This window comes from Oryctolagus cuniculus, chromosome 15, assembly GCF_051225735.1.
Source record: "Oryctolagus cuniculus isolate XC-2025 breed Fujian yellow rabbit chromosome 15, ASM5122573v1, whole genome shotgun sequence".
Taxonomy (NCBI): Eukaryota; Metazoa; Chordata; class Mammalia; order Lagomorpha; family Leporidae; genus Oryctolagus; species Oryctolagus cuniculus.
Window position 1 is genome coordinate 4618316 of NC_142881.1, and position 20149 is coordinate 4638464.

Genomic DNA, 20149 nt, shown 5'->3' on the forward strand with positions numbered 1-20149 from the left:
GAGAGGGCACAGCCTCTGAGACAGGCAGAGAAGCAGTGGCGCAAGCTTCACTTTTGTGCCCAGGCTCTGGGTGCAACGCCGAGTCCCAGGGAGAGGGACACAGCCAGCGCTGACCTCAACTACGGACTCAGCACGGTGCTAGGTCACCTCTGCTGATTTCCATAATGTGGCCAATTTCACTGAACTCACAAAGCCTGGAAATGCTAACTCCTCAGAGCGCCAGGCAGGCCCCTGAGACAGGCTGCAGGGGGAAGGCGCCAGGCTTTGCTTCGTGTCCTCGATCGAGGTGGGAGCTGTTATTTCAGTTGCATGTCAGCGTACGGCCTAGGAAAATGCACTCTGTGCAGACTACTGCATAGTCATGATCTGGCAGGACAAAGAATTGTGACCAAAATATCCAGGGGGTTCTCCCTAGAAAATGCCCTGGAGCCCACAAGTCACGGACTGTGGGGACCACTCAGGAGCTGAGGACAGTCCATTCCCTCCCACCTGTCACCCCCAGTAAAGCGGAGAGGGGCCCTGTAGAATCTCTTCCTGCATTAGTATTTCGTCCGGGTGAGGAAATACTGCTCAGTCACACAGGAGACTGGCGTCCTATCAAATGCAGTGGGAGGCATGGGGGGCGTTCTGTTAAGCAAGCAGGTCAGGTGCAGAAGACAAACGCCACATGTTCTCACTCATACATGGACGCCAGGAAACATGCTGAGTCCATGCATGCAGAGTGAGTGGAACAGTGGTCGCCAGGAGAGCAGGTTCTAGAGCGAGGCCAGGTGACAGACACAGAAAGTTACACGGAAAAGTCCTAGTGACCCCCAGCACAGCAGAGCAACAGAGCTTCCAACAACAGCGATTTATTACGGGTTCTACAGAGAAAGTTCCCAACACAAAGAAAGGACAGATGATTAAGGGGGTGGAAATGCTGGTTATCCTGACTTGTTACATGTGTACACATGCACTGAATTATCACAGCACACCCATTAAATACGTACAGTTATTGGGTGCTGTGTGAAAACCAAAGACTCCTAGGGGGTTGGGCACCGTGGAACCCCTGACTGTGCCAAAGCTTTTCCCCAAATTTCTACGTGGGACTCCAGTCTTGACCTAGGCACAAGGGGCCATGGGCCAGCTCCCTGCATCTGGCACAGGGTCCATGGGCCAGCTCCCTGCATCTGCACAAGGGGCCATGGGCCAGCTCCCTACATCTGGCTGGTGGCCCTTGGTCACCTACGTTATTTGAGACACTTCATGTATTTAATGTACGACCTTTGTAATGGGACTTCTGTCCATGACTGGGTTTGCCAGGAAAGCTCTTCCCAGCAGTTCTTGCTCTGCATAAGAATTTCTCTGTCACTGGCCATGGCCACTGATGGCCACTTCCAGCCACTTCCAGATGATTCTTCCTAGGAGAGCCATTCATTCATCTCATCTGCTGAGGAAGACTTCTGAAAGGCCTCAGCAGAGCAAGGTTCCATCCTCAGCAAGTTAGTTCACCTCCGTGAGCTGCAATTTTGTCTTCCATTGAAGAGGGCTGGCAGATATTTAAAAGGGCTCTGCCTGAACCTGCATCCATAACAGCCTCCTAATGGTACTGGATAAAGAACACGTCCTACGATGAGTATTCTAGTTGGGTGTGTTGGCAAGTAGGTAGATGTACAGAAAAGTACTCAAAACCGTGTGTTTTAGTCCACTGTAAGATGTCCAGATAATTCCCTCAAATCGCTGCTTTATGCAGCGCGGGTGGCGTTTGATTACCTGCTTTGCATGAGTCCCAAGAGTGATTCTCCTCAATTCATTATTATTCTTGTCTCTTCTCAGGAAGCTCAGGGTCACGCAGGCTACCTAAATAAGCTACCGATGTAGCTGCTGCAAGCAAATGGGGCAATGAATTTCAAACCCAACGAATTCTTGGAACAGTGGTCACTGCCCTCTGCAGCTATGGGATACTGGGCAGGGGAGCCTCAAACCCCCAAGCTGCGGGGTGGTCACTGCTCATAGTCAAACTCAGCCTCAACAGCTCCTTGTGTGGAAACAGTTCTGTTTGCTTCCGAAATTATTCACCCCAAACATGTAGCATCTGGATGTGGCCAATGGTAGATGACAACCTAGTGATGCCAGCCTATCAGGAAAGACCTGAAGCCAGTGGGAGAACCTTTATTCAGGGAAACCAGGTACAAGGTTATGCTGCCACTGTCTAGAGCGAGGAGGGGTCTTCTTTGGGCCAGGTCTCTTCCAGAACAAGCTAGATGCTACGTGCAGGCCAGGGGAGGTGAGTGCAGGATCCAGACCTTGCCAATCTTTTACTGGGCAGACATGAAATTAGGAAGCTTCCCAGAATTTGTGCCCATACTGAGTAAGGGCAAATATGAGACCATGATTTAAAGAAGAAAATTCTAGATTACAAGGACAAGGAGTCCCATAGCATGCAGAGAGGTTATAAATCCAATGGTTCAGTCTCCCAGTATCTGTCCCTGCTACACCAGCACAAGGACAGCTACCTGACAGCTGGGACCCTATTCACCCCACTGGGCCTGGGGTGGCGTGAGGCTCAGGGCACACAGAGGCAACAAAGGACGCCGAGGGAAGGCCCTGAGTTCAAGGGCTCCATGAGGGCAGGAGTCCCAGGCTTTCAAAACAAGGCCTAGAGGAATCAAGAATTAGGTCAATGATATACAGTGCAGGGTCCTGTATTAATGTTTGCCCAACTTCATTCTTCCTTCTAATCACCAAAACAAAGAGAATAGCCAGAGACCAATAATGGACCGGCGCAGACACGCCTGTCCAAGAGGAAAGGATGTGGGCTCCCAGGATCTGGGTTTGTTATGGGGTCTGCCTTCCCAAGGCACGGGTAGCACTCCCGCCCCACCGATGGCCAGACCCTGCATGTTTCAGACACAGAGGGCAAGGCACTCTGTGTCACCCTAATTCAACGCTGCCACTGTATTCCAAAGGCAGCCACCGACCATCCACAGACAAATGCCCCAGTAAAACCCATTTACAGAAACAGACGGTAGCAAGACTCGGGTAATAGGCCACAGTTTGTGGACTCCTGTTTTGTGGTTGGTAAATGGAGTGACCACATTTGCTCAACTGAAATCCAGGCCAGAAGAACAGGGGTGCAGGCCGTCCATGGATCATGGCTGCCGAACTCACGGTGTATCATTCCCTCCCAAGGTCCCTCCCGAGTGCTGGACTCTGCGTCAGGCAGGGAGAGGAGACAGGAGTCGCACTACTCAGGGCCTGATTTGGAGGGAGTCACAGCTCACTGACACTGCACTTGTTCAAGTAAACCCTTAACATCCATCCACCTGTACAAACTTTGGGATTGGCTTTGGACCTGTGTGTGTGTGCATACACACGGGTGTGCACTTATATATCACACACATATGTAATTTAGAGGTATAATTTACATGACAGCATCTCAAAGCCACAAAAGGGTCTCAGGGAACATGTCTGTGTGACAGTGACGCTAGCTGGACAAGAACAGGGTCGCGCTCTGTCTTGGTGTTGACAGATCACTCGGATGCATGCAATCCTCAGAAGGAGCTGTGAGGGGATGAGAAATCGCTCTGAATGCACTCTGATCACCCTCGCCCAGAGTACGTGCTGCTTCACAATCATGAAGGGCGCGTAGGGGGACAATTGAATTTGTTTAAGTTACAGAGCAGAAAGAACTAGAAAAGCTGTGGGCCACTGCGGCAGCCATGGCTTCCACACTGAAGAATCAAGTTTCTCAGAGCTGGGTGCCCACCGCTTAGCTTCTGAGTCCCTCTCTGGGAGCCGAGGTGGAAGCCGGCACGACAGGCGAGCAAGGGATGACAGGCTGCTCTTGCCAAAACCCACTTCCTGACCTGACACACATCTTCCACGCGGGCACGGTGCAGATGAGAGTGGGTGGGTGGCCTTAGGCTCTCAAGGGCCCCATGGCCCTGCCAGCAATCCTGTGGGGCACCGAGTGCTGCCTGCCCCACTCTGGCACCAGACATCACAGAGACGCAGGGCATTGTGAGCATTAGAGAAACCAGCGTCAGCGCCACTTCAGACGTGCGGAGGCTCTTTCCCTGCCGAAGGCCCTGCTGCCCCTCGGCACTCGCCTCTGAATGGGCTGAAAATGTCAGCGCCTCATTTCCTAATGCTCTTGATACGTCGGTTTCGGTGTCACTCTCCACGATTATTGTCACCCAGAACCTTTGAAGCCTTTCCAGCCGCTGACTGAGGTCGGCCTCTGGTGCACTGGGTTTTCCCATTTTCAGGGGAGGAAGTCCCGGATGGGAGCAGAGTGGAATGACCGGGGCCCTCGACGCTGACCCTGGTCGCCTGCCTGTGCTCAGGCAAGGATTTTAGCCTCTCTGGACCTCAGTGTGGGCCTCTGCAGCACAGACCTAAGAAGGCTGCGAGCTGGGCTGCTCAGTGTCCTGGCCACGTCTGCACTCCAGAGCCCCAGAAGGTTCTTTGTGACTGACAAGCAGCCCTCCCTGTGCCAACATTCAGGCAGTGTAAGCAAGGCCAGCAGCTTGGACACGTTAGATTTCTGCTGGCTTTATTACTCGGGCCGGTTCATTTCAGAGGGGAAGGAGGGGTGGAGGATGACAGAACGGGGGCATCGAGCGATTCTTGCATTTCCGGAGGACGGCTTGGGACAAGTGTGTGTGACATCGTGAGCAAGGCACCATGACACAGGGCTGGGAAAACCGGGTTCCGTTCTGGCTCATCCTGGCCCAGCCTCTGGGTGACTGGTTCCGACAGGAGAGGGAGGGCGTCCCCAGTGGGAAGAGAGACCCCAAAGCTTCCCTGTTGCTCTTGGAACTGTAAGAGGTGCATTGAATGGTTTGTGGAGGGAGAACTGGAAGATAAGTTTCTTCTGGTACAAAGATATTTTTAGATCCATGCACTGGAGGGGTTTTCAACAAGTTCACAGAAATGCGTATCATGGGAAAATTACACATGGATTTCAAAATTCTCTGCAGGCACCAAAACAAACTTACCTTTCACTTCTGTTTCTCCATGAACTTTTGGAAGCACCCTCATCTTCTACAGAGATGTCTAAGAACAGAGTCATCTTAGCCATGGCCTTAAGATACTCAAATGTGCCACCAATGGGGGAGGGGACCTCTCTACAAATCTCCATCGATGAGCACGGACAGTGCTCCTCCTGTTCTCTGCCTCTTTCTTTCCTTGATATCCCACCAGTTCCTCATCTCTGCCGGGCCTGGCCTTTGTCCTCCAAGGTTGCAATCTGTTGGGCAGTTGGCAGGGCACTGTTTTCATTTCTTTTTCAATTGCAACTAATGGATTTTATATATTTGCAGTGGAATTTCCAAGTGCTAACGTCCAAGCATAAGTTACCATTTCTCTGATTTTCAAATAGAAGCACATTTCTAGCGTTTTCTACACTTCATTCACAGGGTCAGAGGGAGCCTTTTCTATAGCTTACACTTATATAACTTCGTAAACACTATTTTTAAGTTCTTGAAAAATAATAAGCCTTTCCATCTTTAATGTGAAAAATAAAGCAAAATATTTGTAAGAATATAAAATGTATTTCACATTGTTGCTTTGGGCTTCATGTAGGTATCACACATACTTGAAAATGTAATTTAAATAATCTTCCTGTGCAGAATGCCAGAATAGATTTCAAACACCTCCCTAGCCTTTTAAGTTGGAGGGGGAACAAAAACCCCACCACGGAGCCACTGGGAGAGCCCGACACCTCATTTGCAGATAAAATGAGCAATTCAGGCATGACATGAACACTTATGGAATTTATGGACCTGTGTCCCAGAATTTGGATTTTAAAAAAAGGTGAAATGCAAGGTCCCCTTTCAAAATACTTTAAAAAATCCCACACAATTTCTGCTAAGCTATACAAAAATGCACTGAGCTCTATTTCCCATTGGGTCTGAGGGTGCACTCTGGTCACATGCAGAGCCCCAGGTACCGCCCCTGCAAAGCGGCCCTCGTCGGAGCACCCACCATATGCCAGCAATTCAGCATCATCTTATTGCATCCTTCCAATAACCATTTAAGACAGGAATGACCTCCACAAGGAAAGCAAGGCTTGGGGAATGCTAAGTCCCTTGCCCAAGGTCCAAAGGGTGAAGGCAGAACTCATCCCGGGCACCTGGGGACTGCACGCTCCCTCTCCACCCTCCCTTGAAATGGGGAACCTGATCTGTCTGCAAGGAGAAAGGAGCAGGCACTTCGCCTGCTGCTGAAGTCTGGGTTCTTCCTTATTTGAAGCGGCTTCTGCCCCCAAAGGTGGTGGAGTTCACGCCGACTCATCTCCTGGGGAAAGCATCCGCCCAAAGCTAGCAGCGGCCGATTCCTACATCAGTGGGATCCCAGGAAGGCCGTGTATTTTTAAAAATTCATAATCATTAAGAGGAATCCCCTCTGTGAGATAATTTCAGAAAAATCAAAACCATTGATCTTTAAGTCCAGGGACCTGGATGCCAGGAAACAAAATCTATCTACGATCAACCTGCCTGGGAAAATGGGGCCATCAGGCTCTGTCCCATGAGTGGACCAGCAGTGACCCCCAGCCCCTGTCTGGCTTCCTCTTCCTCTGAGTGAGGTCAAATTACAACATTTTTAAAGGAAGTTTTCAATGCCACCTAAAAATGAGCTTTTCATGTATTTCAAAGATGAGATTTAAAAGAATGTTTGTGAGAACTGAGATCCTGGGAAAAGGTAGCTAAAAATGGGCATATTTTGGCCAAAAATGGAGTAAATATATTTTTCCTGTCAATACCTCATTGGTTAAAGCATCAGGCTATCTCCCCAGAGCATTCTGATAATTGGACGTCAAGGAGTTTATGAATGATCACACCAGAATTTAAGATTCTGATCTGCAGTGATAAGAGCTTGAGAAGAATTTGCTTAAAAACCAAATGCCAGGTCAGTCTTCGGAAACAAAGCGCAAAACCTTCAAGAAGAGTAAGCCCTCACCTAAAACTGTTAACTAAGCCAATCTAAAAAAGAAGTACATCAAAAGAAATTATAAACAAAAGGTAAAAGCTTCTGTGAATATTTACCATTAAAACGACGGGCAAATGCGTATCACTGCTTTCAAACAGAAACCTCTGAGTCGTCTGTCCTGTGTGCCATCGCACTGGCGGCAGAGGGGAGAGGTAGCCCAGCAGGGAAGTCTGCCTTAATGCCATTTACTCACGTTCTGATTTTCATTCCAGTTTGGTAGCCAGTGCCACAAAAATTCATATTCATTAATTTTCAATCAATTACAGCTTAAGCTTTAACTCTCCTCCAGGAAAACATGTTAATCAAGTCAGCCTCGGCTCAGCCCTGAAAAGTTATTTTCCTTATTATTAGCTACGCCCGGTGCCTTCTGGGGCAGGTCACTTGTTTGTATCATTACTGTCATGGTTTTACAACTTGTAACTCCCTGACTGCATGAATGTAAAAAAAAAAAAAAAAAAGTAAGCTTTTCCCTGTTTATAATATAACCAGACAGTTTGTATACAAAGTAATAATTCTTACCCTTCCCTATTTTTACATATTATGATTTTCCTATTATGAAAAAATGATTATGAAATACTCAAGGAAAAAGAAATCCTGCCTTCACATTAGTGCTCATTCTGATTTCTCTTTGTCCATATCCCCATGGATTTCTCACAGTAAGATTAATGTATCTATGAGTCTTCAAGAAGTTCATGGAAAATGTGTGCTGTGCAAAAACTATGCGTGGATTTCAAAACTTTTCTTTGTACCACAATGAATGTGGCTTTTAATTCCACTTTCCCATGAATTCTCTGAGGTCCCCTCACACAGGAATATTACATTCCCTCTTCCTAGGATGCACAGCTCTGCATGAAAGCAAGCTGGCAGGGAGGCGGGGCAGGGACCCAGGGAGAGGCGAGGGAGACCCAGGAGCAATGTGGGAGGGGCCACAGGGGAGTGAGCAGGGCAGGAGGCAGGCGCTGGGTCCTGATGCTACAGCAGGGACTCAGACGCCCTCACACCAGCTGTGAGGCTTTCCCAGGAACCACCACTGCCATTTGCTTCGCTTTAATTCTTTGTAATGAAAACAAGCATTCAAAGCTTCTCTGACAGCCAGAACCTTCCAAGAATTACAGTGTTGCTGCTTTGGGGGAGTTGCTAGGCCAATAAAAGTTAACTTGTCAGCACTGAAGAGAGCAAGTGAGGTCACTACCAGGCTTCTCGCTGGAAGGGGTTTGCCAGGGCTGCTCCGGGGCTGCAGACGAGACCTCTCCCATGCACCGGCGGCGGGGCCAGCAAAGGTGCAAGAGGCGGCCTCTGTTTTCCTAACTGGGAGCGAGAGGCAAGATGACCGACCTTTCTTCCACTTGTTTGGGGAAACTTAAAATGGGGAAAATGTTAACAATGTTTAGACAGATATTCCTCATCAAGCTGGGAACATCACAAAACCAACAGTCCTTTGTGCATTTTGGAAGCAAAGAGATGTACCATCCCACACAGAGGCTTCGTCCATCCTCCATCTGTCTACCATCCCTTCACGCACCCATCAACCCAGCTTTACTCAAAAGCTATTTCTTTGTCGTCTCCACGTGGGCCCTGAAAGTTCCCCAGAGAACAGAGAAAAATCATTGCGCTCATTGTATTGGGAGTCAGGAAGCAAGCAAAGTCACTTGAGTTTTTGGCACACTCCGAGGTGTCATGGAGAAGCCGGAGGCACAGGAAGGGAGACAGGGCTGGGCAGGACACAGTCTTTAGAAGACCCAAGTATTTATGTTGCACACCTCAAGTCCTGGTCGCGGAAGGCCCCGGATTACATGCTGGGACTGAGAAAGTTGTTCTCAGTCTCCCAGGAGAAAGACGCCAACTCCAGTCTCCAGAAACCACCATGGAAGGGCCAGGGAGAGCCAGCAACAAAGCACAGGGCTTTTGCAGGCTGAGCTGCGTCCCAGGGACCAGAGACGCTGGGCCAGGAGCGAGGACGCTGGTGTGTGAGAGCGGCACACACAGTCCTCAGGAAGGAGTGCTGCTTTTCCAAGGTCCGAACCTCTGCTTCCTCCACAGCAGTGATTCCTTCCTCTTGGACAAACAGCTCTTCTGGGATTCGGGAGTCCAGAGGGCAACGGGTGTGCTTCTTCATCCAAGCAGCTGGCCCTCAGCGCACACCCATCCTGCCATCCTGAATGGGCACTCACGCTGAAGCCGGCTGCTTGCTTTGGCTAACTTGCAGCCAAGTTCATTAAGGTCTGTGATTAGAAGAGTACGTAGACATGACCAAGATTATTGAGATGCACGCTGATTTATTAAATAAGACTGATCCTTCTCAGCCCCTGAGCTCAACAGACACTGGTCTACTGTGTTCAGAGGACTGAGCAGAAAACATAGGGATGCATTTGCTAGAATTTTATTTAACTTGCACATTGGACAGCTGCTAGATTTCATTGGAAATAAGATCAAACCACCTCCAACAGATCTACTGAGACAGTTACCTTCTTGGTTTTTTATTGCTTTTACTTCTTCCCTCATTCTATGCATCCACAAGCCTTGACTGCCATTTCTTGTCTGAACAACATGCCAGACATCAGTCACACACACGAAAAAGCTAGGAAGCATGTCATGATGGCCCAGCATGACAGGCGTCCATGCGAGGAAAGCAGGGAGGGGCAAGTGGTCGTTATGAGAAGGCCAAGGGCACGTGAGAGACAGTGGTTAGTGTTGCCCTGCAGAGGGTTCAAGGTTGTGGATATCCCCAGAGTGGGGGACATGGGGGCGTCTCAGACTGGGGCTCAATGCGACTGGGTCCTTTACAGCACCATGTAGCTTTCCCCACTCTCAACTTCCTTGGAGACCCAGGGCCAGCAGGGATGACACAGCTTCACGGCCTCACGTGGCGAGATGGCTCCTGGGAAAGGCTCAGGGAGGCACACGGGTCATCCCCAGTGAAAGCTGGCACCACCGTGCAGGGACCAGTGGGCCGGGAAGATTCAATTCACCTTCTTTAAACAACCTTAAGATGGATGTTCCTCCACTTTAATCAACTGCTCAGATCCTTAAGAAAGATGCAGTCGAGTCTCCGTGGATAGATGGGGGAAGTGTGCGTTCACCGTAGTCACTGAGCGGCTAATATGGGAAATCAGTGTGACTCCAGGGTACAGTCCTGTGCATTCCTAGGGAGAATTCAGATCTACTGCAGGGGACTTGAAAACCTAAGAGGACTCACTGGCGACGGCTGCTCTGACTACCGTTAGAAATTTAATTTCTCTCAACATTAGCAGTGGTACTATTTTATGCCCCTAACTAATGTCACTTTGAGACTATTACGTGGAAAAGCCCTGTAAGACGCTGACATAAATGATGGCTTCGTTAGCAAGGAGGGACAGATGCAGCACAGACCGGGCAAGAACGCAGGAGGGAAGAAACACTGGCACCCAGCGAGAAAGCCAAAAGAACAAGAGAGGTCAAAATTAAGAGAATAAATTCCACAGTGGCACACAATTATCACCGAGAGCGGGGCTGCCTTCGTCATTTCTGCAGCATCCACTGTCTCTCGCGGAGGGCCAGCCACAGAGGACTGATACAACCTCTGCGTTAATTCACTGTGACAGTTCCAATACCCTGCATAACTAGTGTTTCGATGACCTCACTTAGAGGGTCACACCCTGATTTTAGCATTATCCAAAATGTCATTCACTCACACGCTAGGAACTCTGAACTTGCTGAAAAATTAACATGCAATTTAAAAGAGCAGAAAATTAGCAACTGGGTCACTTGCTCTCCCTGGCTCTGCACAGGCCTGGAGGTGGTACCCACGGCAGGCTGCACGCTGCCACACTGCAAATGTTGTGAGAAGGCTTTGCTGGAGCCTGCCACCACCCTGGACTTGTCCCGTGGTCTCACAGGAATGAGAATTTTCCATTGAGACTCACAGAGGAAACCTTGCTATGGAGTGGTGGCAGTGAAAACAGTGCATTCGGTTCAAGCACAGTTAGATACCATGAAATTCACCTTAATCTAGTCAGACTGGCGCTGTGGCGAAGCAGACAAAGCTGCCGCCTGCAGTGCCGGCATCCCATATGGGTGCCGGTTCGAGTCCCGGCTGCTCCATGTCTCACCCAGCCATCTGTAATTGCCTGGGAAAGCAGCAGTAGATGGTCTGATTCATTGGGCCCCTGCACCCATATGGTAGATCTAAAAGAAGCTCCAGGCTCCTGGTTTCAGATCCGTCCAGCTGCAGCCATTTGCAGAGAGAACCAGCGGATGGAAGCCCCCACCCCGCCACCGGCCACCCCCTTTGCTTTTGCCTCTTTGTAGCTCTAATAATTCTTTAAAAACAAAAACAAAAAAAACTTACTCTAGTAACCCACTACTGGCATGGAATTAAACTTAATTAGATACCATGGAATTAAATGTATGTGATGTATTACTAGAAATCACTATTAGATATCAAAAAATTAAAATCAGTTCAGCAATCCACTGCCCCCAGTCACTAGTAGGCACCACAGCACCGGAGTCCATCCTGTAATCCGCTGCCCCCAGTCACTATTAGGCACCATAAATGTGATTTCCACGGCGAGCAGCTCTTCTCTCAGATGCTTGCAACCTTTTCAGGCTTTGTTTCTGATAATAGCAAAGTGATAGGCACTGTTTCCCCCTTCCCTGACCTTTAAACCAAACAATGAATTTGTTGCTTTCTTTGACTCAGACTGCGTAGCCCTGCCCTGCCTCTCAGGCTTGGAGACACCGAGCCACCAGGAGATGTGGCTGGGAACAAACCCCACCTGACCTTCCCCTGGCATTTCTCAACACCCTTTCCTACCAACCTGGGTTCTGCTCGCTTAGATCTCCCTGTGCCATCTTCATAGAAAAGTAGGTGCCACCTGGCACTGGGGTCCCCTGTTCTTCATTATCCCCACCTGCCCAAACACAGCCGTAGTGTGGTGCCAAGGCTGAGGCAGGCACCCATCACCCCCACACCCTGCCTTGTTTATCATCTCTATGGCTGGGGCAGAGACAGGGCTGCACCAGCTCTGCCATGTGCCTGCCCTGTTTTGGTATGGTTTTCACTTCCTCGCCTAATTCCCTGTTTTCCTGATGACCTGTGAAAGGTGTAACCGAAGACCTGCAATACCCCAAGGTGTCACTGATGTGTTGCAATATTACCAGTCCATACATTGGTAGAGGCAGGAGTTTCTGATAATGATAGCTGCAGAACCAGCTCAAATGACTGTAAAAGCACAAGGTAGCAAGAAACTGGTGAACACCATGCTGAGTTAAACATGAGAAGTCCAGGCCACCACAGAGAAGCAGCCCTGAAGTTCTCTTCAAATGGAAATGCCAACTAGAGTTCCATGCAGAGTTCTGTAAACCATGATCATTTCACTGTCTTTAAAGTAGAACAAGGCCTTGTGAGGATGGGGAAATGACTTAGAAACTGGACTCCACCGAAATTACCTTGCAGAGTTACTTTTCTGCATCTCTTCTGTTTGAACAGAACATCAACCCTTTGCCTCCATGCCCTTTCACAGAATATATGTGGGTCACATCCCTGTCAATTTTAAAACTCACGTCTAGTCTTCCTTTGCTGACCAGAAAGCCCATCCTGACCAAGGGATGTCCAAAGAGCATCAATCCAGGAGATGTTCAGGGTCCCTGAACTGGTCCCTGGATTGCCTCTGTGCTCTGAAGGGATGGGCAGAGAGAGAACCGAACAGGAAACCAGAGAGGAACGTGTTTCCTGACGCTGACCTTGGTGCTGAATGCTCCCCGCCAGGTGCTATGCACTGTTAGACTGAGAACACAGCCCACTAACCGCCATCAGAGAATAATGACTGAGCCCTGAAAAACCCATATTTGCAATGAACATGTCTGTCATTAGCATCCAAAGGTGCCCCATGGAGGAGAGATGTGAGAACGAGAACTTCTCACAGAGTATACTTCCCCTTGCCTTTTTTGCTCTCTGTTGCAATTCTTTGATTATGTTAGTATATGATTCTGGACTTCAATGTAAGAACACAAAGGCTGCCTACAATTTGGCCACATTTACATCATCCAGACACACAGAGGGTACCAGGCATCCTATCAGGCATGTGGCTACAAAGCTATATAAGCTAGAGTCTCCTCAAAAAAGGGGAAAGAGGATTAATAAAGAGAGCAATTAACTTGCAAGCCATAACATTGATCATTCATGATCAAAATGTTCTTCCTCTGCAGGTTTTAGATCAATAACCTAAGCTCTCACTTCTCCAAAGTTCTAACTCACATAAGACTGCCAGCTCCATGGCCATTGGAAAACTATCGGCTGGAGCAGTTCGTAAAGTTTTTAGATGGTTCCTCTTTGTGGCAATGGCAATATAGAAAGATAATCATTTAAGTGTTGGTTTTATGACATGTTTCCAAGTTGCAAAGGAAAAAAACAGGGACATTCCAGAAGAGCACACTGCGTCCCTCCTCCGGGGAAAGAGCTCATCTGTCTGCCTGTGTCTGGAGTATACATCCATTCTGATGCTGCAACCCAATTATTAATGTGACCATAAAGCGGTCAGTGAAGCCAAACCCTCCAGCTTGGAAGCCCCAAGGACAATTAGATGGATCATCATAGCAGTAAGCACAGTGCACTTCATAGATTCAAGCCCTCTGTTGAGAACAACCTCTTGCTTAATAAAAATTTAGCAGGTATACCATGACTGACACTAGCCAGAGGCCACAGCCTGTGAGTTAACCACATGGCACAGGTCAGCACATTAAACCGGACCCACAAATGAATGTCTCACTGATGCTTGTGGGTTCCAAACATTTGATTCCTTTCAATCAAAGAAAAACCCAAAGCCAGTCCTGAGAAACAGACCAAGGGTCTGAAGATTCTCTCCAAGACTCATGGTAACAGAATCCTGAAGATCCTTCTCACCGGTGGTAAAAAAGGACCTGACCACAAACTTTTCAATGAGATGAAATAAGAGTGACCACAGATATGTCTGCATACAAAGTCGATGTAATGCCTCCAGAGACATCACCCCAACCACGGCACCTCCCAGGAGTGACTGAATCTGGCTGGACTGTAAATAAGAGAGAGAGAGAAAGGAAATAGAATGGAGGTGGTGTTGTAGGCGTGGGATAAGAGCAAAAGCAAGGGGAAGTGTTTCCGGTGTCATTCCTTCAACCACCTGAAAGAAAAACTGTGGGATAGTTTCCCATAAAATTCAAAGTAATGGTCAAAGAGAGTCTCATTTTACAGAATTTGTCTGCATCTCCCTGCATTCCTTCCTTCTCCATCCTTCCTAGCCACCTGGCCTTTCTCTTCTGTCCTGCAGACTTGCCAGTGGCAGTCCCACTGCGAGACGTCAACGCAGGGTGGTCCCTCTGCTTGCCCGCCTCATCGCTGGATCATCAGATGAATCCTGCTTTGTTAGTATCATCCAGGTTGCACTTCAAATGCCACCTCCTTAGGGTTCATCCCCAAACCACCCTTTCATAAGGCATCCTTCACACCCAGCAAGATCAAAACTGGTCTAACCTACATTGATTCCGAGTAGTTAGGGGCTGCCCCCCGCCTCTCTCCCTCTACTTGGCTATGTCTCCCCCATAGCCAGAATCATGCCTGGCACTTAGGAGGCACTTAATAACCATTTGCTTACTGCCTGTAATGAGGGAAATGTGTGCTTTTTCACAAGGTGATTAGAACAGTCTTTTCAGGAAGGGCTTTAAAAAAGCAATTTCTTGCTGAAGAACTCCCAGGTCCTGGAAGAGAGTCCTCTCGTGAATTTCCTGTGCCTGAAGCCTTTGTCCTGTCGTTGCTGGATTCTCTGCAGCTCGCAAGCTGCCAGTTACACACAGTGCAGAACACAAAGTAGGAGCACAGCGACACAGAGCACCTGCAGCCCGGGTCTAAGAACGATGAGACCCTGGCCTGATGTGTGACTGTCTTCTCCTCTGTGAAATGAGCAAAGCATAATTAACTGGAAGACTCAAGGCTCTAATACAAGCGAGACACTTGGAAACGCTAAGATCCCCGGGGGCGGGGCATTGCTGTTGATGAAGCTTGACAGAATTTGTCTTGAGGTCTAGGGCAGGAAGGTCCTACGAGCTTGGGATTCACAGAAAGAGTGCACCCAGATAGTGGACAAGCATTGCCCCCCGATTATGTCTGCTGTGAGAGCCTAAGGTGGGGCTGAGACGAGTGCTCACAGATGACTGGGTACACGCTCTCCTGACTGCGGTCTGGATCGACTGGCACAGCACAGGAATAAAAGGGCAGGTCATCTGCAACCCACCCCAACAGCTTGTCACCACGGTCGGTGTGGGATGTGCCACTGCTAGGAGCCGGGCTCAGATACTGCACTGCTTTCCAAGCACAGATTGACGTGGTCAAAAATGAGCCCCAGGCCCAGCTCAAGCAGAATGCGCTGGATGGACCAGGTGTTGTGAATACGTAAGGTCCAGCGGAACAGAACAGGTTCAAATCAAATTGGACAAATGTGGGAACGTCAGGGGAACAGCATTCTCAGGGTTTACATTCAATAAGGAAGGATTAGGGAGAAAGCCAGCATGTCTCGTGGGGGACAAGCAAGGGTGCAAGGCACAGGCTACTCATTCCTCCGCTCTCCTCCCAAGCCGGGAGGGAACCAAAAGGTCAAATTGGGTAACCTAAGGTGCCCAGCGGGGGCTGTGACAACAGAAAATGAAAATACAAATGCAGCCTCCTTAGGACTGCAATGCTGGTTCCAACGTAACGAATCACAGGACACGCCTGGAGACATCTAGGGGCACAACAGGGCCACATGCTTAACAAATGCACCACACAGAACCTACAGGTCACACTGAAGTTCACCAAAGCCCCCTGAGGTGAACTTGGCATTGAGTAGACAACATTTACGCAACACAAAATACAAAGCAGAAAACAAAAGAGCTATTTTCACTTTGAAATCCACGATGCATGACAACAGAAGCTTACACACTGAAGGTGATAAAAATATTGACTGGTAATGTTGACAGAAGACCTTCTGTGCACACCACGGCTGCAGGGCATGACTCCAGACATGCACCCTGTTTAAAGCCAATTCAGACGGAAGCCTTTCTCTTGCCACAAAGCCAACAGATTCTGATGATCCCATTTGTCCCTGGGTATAGAACAGTACTCAGAATACGTCTGTGTGTTCAAAATCCCTGAGAGGTCAGGGCAGCCAACACGGGTCGGAGCCTCTGTGGAACCACCACGCAATTGCATTCAGTTTCTGGGGGAGTCTGGGGCAAGAGATACTCAGGGTAAACCTAGCCTAGTGAAGAAAGCCCCCCTCATCAAAGGCTGATGTTCCTACAGCGCCAACAGCATTCTACAAAATACTCCAAGGTTATTTTTTACAGGGAGAGAAAACTCGACGAGCCCCCTCCAAGTCCATGTGTCCTCACGGGGCTGCGAGAACTCAGCAGAGATGACGCCCCGGGACAGTCCATCCCGAGTCATAAGCGCAGGGACAGGCTCTGCACAGGGTCAGCAAGCCTGAGAAGTAAATATTCTAGGACGTCCAGAGCCAGAGGCAAGGTCCAGGATGCCATATGGGTTATTTACATAAAAAGCTTCCTGGTTTTCACTGTCTAACGTAAGAACTTTACTGGCAGACACTGAAATGTGAATTTTAGATACTTTCCTTGTGTCACAAATATTAGTATTATTACAATGATTTTTAAAAAGCATTTAAAAATACAAAACCCATTCTTGGCTTGCTAGACAAAACCAGACATGAGACAGGCCATGGCCTGCCAGGCCTGATTTCAGGAGGCAGTAGGTAGAAGGACAAAGACAAGTCATCAAGTCGGAATCTATGGTTGGTTTCCCCTCAAAATTCCTTTGAAACACCATAAATATAAAGCTGCACCAAAACATCCCAAATTCCCCATGCTTATAACAAAACCAGATTATGTGCGTGATCTGGTAGCTTACACGCAAACTGTAAATTTAATTTAAATATCATCTCAGCTGCAGACATCGCATCCTGTGTCCAACAGAGCCAGAGACAGGAGCAAACGGGGAAACGCGCATCCTTCACTTTCCATGACCATAATGAGCTTGGCATGGGGAAGGCGTCTGACCCGAGGCATCTGCTCTGTCAGCCGGCGACCCAGCCATGGCGAGTAACACTCTCCTGTTCTTGTCTTGTAGGCTTTCCTATCGGACGGGGCAGGACACAGCTAACTGTGACACGTGCAGGAACAGTGCCTGCATTATCTATAGGTATGTCCACCTTCTCCTCTTCCCACGTCTTTATTTTGAGTGACAAATGATGTTTACACACGAATGCAAGAACCAGCTGGGGCCATGCTGGGGTGACCCCATCTGACAGAAAGCGAAGGGCATTCCTTGGCCATAATTCTGAGCCACTTTCAGCTACACCGGGCCCCCCGGGGCTATCATCAGGGGAGGAGGGTGAGCTCAGACCCATTCATCTCACAAATGCATCTCAGTGACTTCAGGAACTGGTATCGGTTTGATGGCTTGTGCTCTTGGAAGTGACGCCGTGAGCACGGTACTGCACGTTCTAGAAAGGTACATATCCAAGGCCTGAAACCACACGGTATGTGCTAGCCTGGCCCGTGGAAAGAGCAGGCTGCACGCACCCGTGTGCCACGTCTTTGCGGGGACCTGAGGGTTGGTTGTGGCACGCCCCTCCGTGGGGCAGGCCCACCCTCCAGCACCTGCACATCGGAACTTCCTGTTTTGTCAATTTGGAGTTTGTCTCCATCATTGACACCAACAAGAATGCAGGAGACGGAGGCCAGGGGAAGCTGTTGGGCTTGCAGCCGTCATTCAGGCTGTTCCGGCACGGTGAACATCCTCAGAGGGTTGCTCTCTCTGCGGCTTTCTTTTGGAAATGTGATTTATTTTCAAAAACAAAATAGGATAGCAAAGAGAGATGATGTGCTTTTTAAAAAAACATACAACTGAAAAATAATTTTAGTGATCTACCAAATTAGAAAAAAATAACTGAGTTGTTATGTAACCTAAAAATGCATAATGGGACCTCCCTCCCCCACAGCCCCTCTTATCAGCCTCAGAGTTACCTCTGCATTAGGAAGACAGACATGGGGTGAGCAGAGAAGGCTGGGGCCGCACACTGTGGTTACTCGGGTTCCTCCTGCGGGCGGAGGCCTGGGTCTGGCCCTGCCGGTCTCCTGTGCATGCACACGACCAGGTGCTTACAAGCTGGGGTGGGGGGGTCACCTGGGGACCCAGTCTGGGAGCAGCAGCAGAAACAGCAGCAATGCCACCGTAGCACATCCTGTACAGCCACGGTCCTCGACCAAGGGTCATTTTGCCGCCGTTTGGCAAAGCCTGGGGGAGACACGCCCAGGGGGCCCAGCCAGGGAGTCCCTGTGGCATCTGGAGAAAGAAGTCCGGAACGCTGCTGGCATCTTACAGCCTTCGCCCCCGGCCCCCACGAAACCAAGATGTCGGCAGTGCTGAAGCTGGAAACCGGCCTGCTGAGTGCAGCCTTGCACGGGACATCCTGGAAAAGGCACACAAGCTGCAAGACCTCCCGGCAGCAGGCAGGGAGCCGGGACCCTGCAGTGGCAGCCCTGGCGTGGCGTGGGGACCGCTCGCTGCTCTCGGCTGTGAGCTGCTTCTTCAAGAGCTCCTCCAAGGTCCCGAAGCAGTGGCAGCCGCTCTTCGGGGCCGTTTGCTTAGGGGATCTCTGCATGACGTGTGTGTTGTGGAAGAGAATTCTGAACCCACAGCGAAGGGATTAATTCTGACATCAAAGAACCCTTCAGTAGCATCAGCCAATCAGGAAAAGCCAGGACGGCCGTGTATTCCCGGGCACATCCTCAGAGTTTCGCTTCTGTGACTCTGGGAGCTGAACCTCTTCCAGTCCGTTAATGCAACAAGACAGAAGTGGGCAGAGACTTCCAGAGAAGATTCCGAGAATGAGCTTGTTCAGCCCAAACCTATTTAACATTTTGTGGGTGACTGAGGAAAGAATTTATTAGGACACTGTGCAACGTAACTGAAATAATTTATATAAATTTCACTCTAAATCCAGGAGTGACTTACATAAAAAGTAACATTGAAAGTGATTTAACAAGTCTGGAAGGACAGGGGTTCGTCTTGTGATGACTTAGCCTGGAGTGGTTACTTTATTGACTGGGCTCAGCTAATACTGCTCGAGTCCCAGTACAGCAGCTACTGGCCGATTTTCCTAAAGAACTGTGAATGTCCGAGCACGCCAGCGTCTGCCCACCTGCAGGAAGACTCAGCAGTGGAAGAACCGTGGCACCGTGCTCACCCCAGCTGTCCCATGCAACCAGGAGATGCAGGTCTGCTCAGAGAGGCCCTGCTCGGTGGTGAAGGTGCCCCTCAGGGTCTGCTCACCTGGGGGCTTGCGTCCTGAGCACCTGCGTGGACAGGAGACCCACTGCAACCTCACAAGCCCACCCGTGAGCCCTGGCTCAGCGAGGAAGCATCTGGGAGAGATGATGCTAGAGAGGCTGTGAGGTTTGGGATCCCTCTTGTGGGGAAGTATTTTACACCCACTCTTTTCAGAATGCTAACCGCAACAAAAGTACTCCCACGACTCCCAAACAGAAGTTACTCTGCCCAGAACATTCTGCAGTGTAGCATTTCAGCTGGACTCCTGCTGACCCATGACAGCTCCACTTCATTGAGTCTTCCAACCGGTATCCAAATGAAAACCTCACTGTCCTACCAAGGTGAACACACTCAGCTCATAGATCTGCTTTCCAAATGCCCTCACTCTGCACATTAGGCAAGATTCACGGTGACTCCACGGTAGCCACGATGTTGCTCAAGGGTTCCCCGGAGTCTGCAGGAGAGCAGGCACGGGAGTGAAAGCTCACTTCCGAGCCGTGGACTGGAAACTCGCTCCCTGCGGGAATCACAAAAACGATATGTACCGAACATAAGCTATCTTAGGCTGAATCATATACACTGAAACCTGGTATTTATGGGATTTAAAGTCACGCCAATCTGCTGGGATGGGGCCTAGATATTTCTCTTAGTGCCCCCAGTAGAATCCCAAACAATCAGCTGTGCACCTCCACTTCTTCCTGCGATGGAATCTGATCTCAGAATTGCCCCGAGTTGCCCTCCCGTTTCACACTCAGCGTTTGCCAGCAGCCTATGGAAGCGTCTTAGTTCCATCTCTCACCTCCCTGGTTTACACCACATCCAAATCATTCAGCCATCTCA

General features: G+C 49.4%; 2 protein-coding genes across 7 annotated transcripts in view; one reads left to right on the top strand and one right to left on the bottom strand.

The window, feature by feature from the left end:
* DOCK1 (dedicator of cytokinesis 1) overlaps window positions 1-20149 on the bottom strand; it is a 493657-nt gene that overhangs the window by 252377 nt on the left and 221131 nt on the right. The gene's annotated exons all lie outside the window — the stretch shown is intronic.
* Window positions 1-20149, top strand: part of INSYN2A (inhibitory synaptic factor 2A) — a 58184-nt gene that overhangs the window by 23191 nt on the left and 14844 nt on the right. The window contains exon 3 of the mRNA XM_051833509.3: window positions 17105-17176. Within this exon, the coding sequence (XP_051689469.2) occupies window positions 17105-17176 (72 nt within the window). The remainder of the gene's footprint in view (window positions 1-17104; window positions 17177-20149) is intronic.